This window comes from Mandrillus leucophaeus, unplaced genomic scaffold (assembly GCF_000951045.1).
Source record: "Mandrillus leucophaeus isolate KB7577 unplaced genomic scaffold, Mleu.le_1.0 Scaffold105, whole genome shotgun sequence".
In the NCBI taxonomy this organism is placed as follows: domain Eukaryota; kingdom Metazoa; phylum Chordata; class Mammalia; order Primates; family Cercopithecidae; genus Mandrillus; species Mandrillus leucophaeus.
In genome coordinates this window covers 3,705,903-3,707,874 of record NW_012098654.1, presented here as the reverse complement: position 1 = coordinate 3,707,874, position 1,972 = coordinate 3,705,903, and the positions used below count along the sequence as shown (strand labels likewise).

Below are 1,972 nucleotides of genomic sequence, written 5' to 3'. Positions count from 1 at the left end.
GGGACTACAGGCGCCCGCCACCGCGCCCAGCTAGTTTTTTGTATTTTTTAGTAGAGACGGGGTTTCACCGTGTTAGCCAGGATGATCTCGATCTCCTGACCTCGTGATCCACCCGTCTCGGCCTCCCCCGGCTAGTTTTTCGTATTTTTTAGTGGAGACGGGGTTTCACCGTGTTAACCAGGATGGTCTGGATCTCCTGACCTCGCGATCCGCCCGTCTCGGCCTCCCAAAGTGCTGGGATTACAGGCTTGAGCCACCGCGCCTGGCCAACTTAAATATGTTTAAACAAATTTGCCTTTTTGGAACCTAATAGATAAAAACTAAGTACCTTTTTCTTGGCTAATGAATAAAACTCCATTGTTACTTAGACAACAAAGCCACAGAAGTGACTTCAGTAAATAATTTTGCAAGTTAAAAATCTGCCATTTGCCGCCTCAGGACATTTCAGAGATGTTGGAGGGTTGCCCAGCCAGATAATGGCTTTAAACACTAAGTTCCTCTCACCCACCTCAGTTCTATAAGTTGTTCAGTTAGTTTCTTTGGAGAGCGCCAAGGAAAAAAGTAAGAAAGGGTTTTTCTTTGAGGAATTGCTATTTGTTTTTCATTGCTGCAAATTTTTGTGGTTTTTTGTTTTGTTTTGGTTTTGTTTTTTGTTGTTTTTAAGGTGTTGCCAAAGGAAGCCCCTTCCCTGAAGTATCCTGGTGTTCAAAAATCTTTCCTCTATTTACAAAGTATAAAACCCCCTTGGGAAGAAATTAGATGTCGTTATTGGCTGCTCCTGGTGGCTCACCCCTATAATCATCCTAGCATGCTTTGGGAGGCCAAGGCAGGGGAGGATCGCTTGAACCCAGGAGTTTGACACCAACCTGGGCAACATAGTGAGACCCCCATCTCTTAAAAAAGTAATTAAAATAAAGATGTTGTCATTAATGACATAACAGTACTGAAGACCGGAGTACTGTGAAATTGGAAAGTCCCAGGAAGTGGCAGTAGCCAAGATCACATGGTCCAAGGACTTCATTGTTCCTGACTTCCAAACTCAGAATTTCTGATTATTAAATACCTACTAAGTGAATATTGTGCTGCTACTTCAAATTTAATCTGAAGAATTATGTCCAAACTTAATTCGCTATTTTGTTTTAATTCTGCTACAAGCCAGATTTTCCCCTCGTCCCCCCACCCTCTTTTTGGCCTCACCCTAGGTGGTTTTGCTTGTGACCTTCATGTCTGTTCTTGGTTCCTTTCCATTCCCATGCCAGGCCTCATTGTTCACTCATGACAATAGCCAGTTTCAGACAGCTCCTTGGCTGCTCTGCATCCAGCAACACATTCATCTATTTGGATTTGATTCTCCCTGGGCACACACATTTGTGGGCTTTCTCTCCCTCTCTCTCTTTTTTTTTTTTCCTTTTTGCTTACAGAACAAGACCTCAGTTGCTGCGGTTTAACCCATTTATGCTGGAGGTTGCAAATCTTTTTTGTGAAAAATCAGGCCTTGGTGATGACTTGAGCAGTCAGATAAAAATAACTCCCACACACTTAGCGTTCCAGTAATGGAACACTAGGCATAAATAGGTTAAGGCCTTCCGGAGCTCGGCCCTAACTACTTACTTAGGAGAATTCCCACTGCTTTCCAGCAGGCTTTTTCCCCCACCCTAATCAACTTTCCTACATCCAGTATTTAGTCCAATGCCGATTGTTTGTAGTCCATGAACCTCAGAAGTGATTCCTTGAATGAGTGAGCAAATACAGCATTATGGCTTATGGAAAACATGAACTGTGTGTTTCTCCTACAGAAATTCACCATGTCTATTCTCAAGGTCCATGCCAGGGAGATCTTTGACTCTCGTGGGAATCCCACTGTTGAGGTTGATCTCTTCACCTCAAAAGGTATGTGCCACCTTCGTTTCCAGAATTCCTTCTACCATGCTTCATTTTACAAATTTTTTACAAATGCTGGAGCCTTAGGCAA

At 43.2% G+C, this 1,972-nt stretch overlaps 1 protein-coding gene across 3 annotated transcripts in view; it reads left to right on the top strand.

The window, feature by feature from the left end:
* ENO1 (enolase 1, (alpha)) overlaps positions 1–1,972 on the top strand; it is a 16,194-nt gene that overhangs the window by 735 nt on the left and 13,487 nt on the right. The window contains exon 2 of one of the 3 annotated variants that reach the window (XM_011981528.1): positions 1,797–1,890. In XM_011981528.1, the coding sequence (XP_011836918.1) occupies positions 1,806–1,890 (85 nt within the window). In that variant the 5' untranslated portion in view covers positions 1,797–1,805. Of the gene's footprint in view, positions 1–1,794; positions 1,891–1,972 lie in introns of those variants that run through there. The other 2 variants (XM_011981546.1, XM_011981537.1) reach the window with 2 other exon arrangements.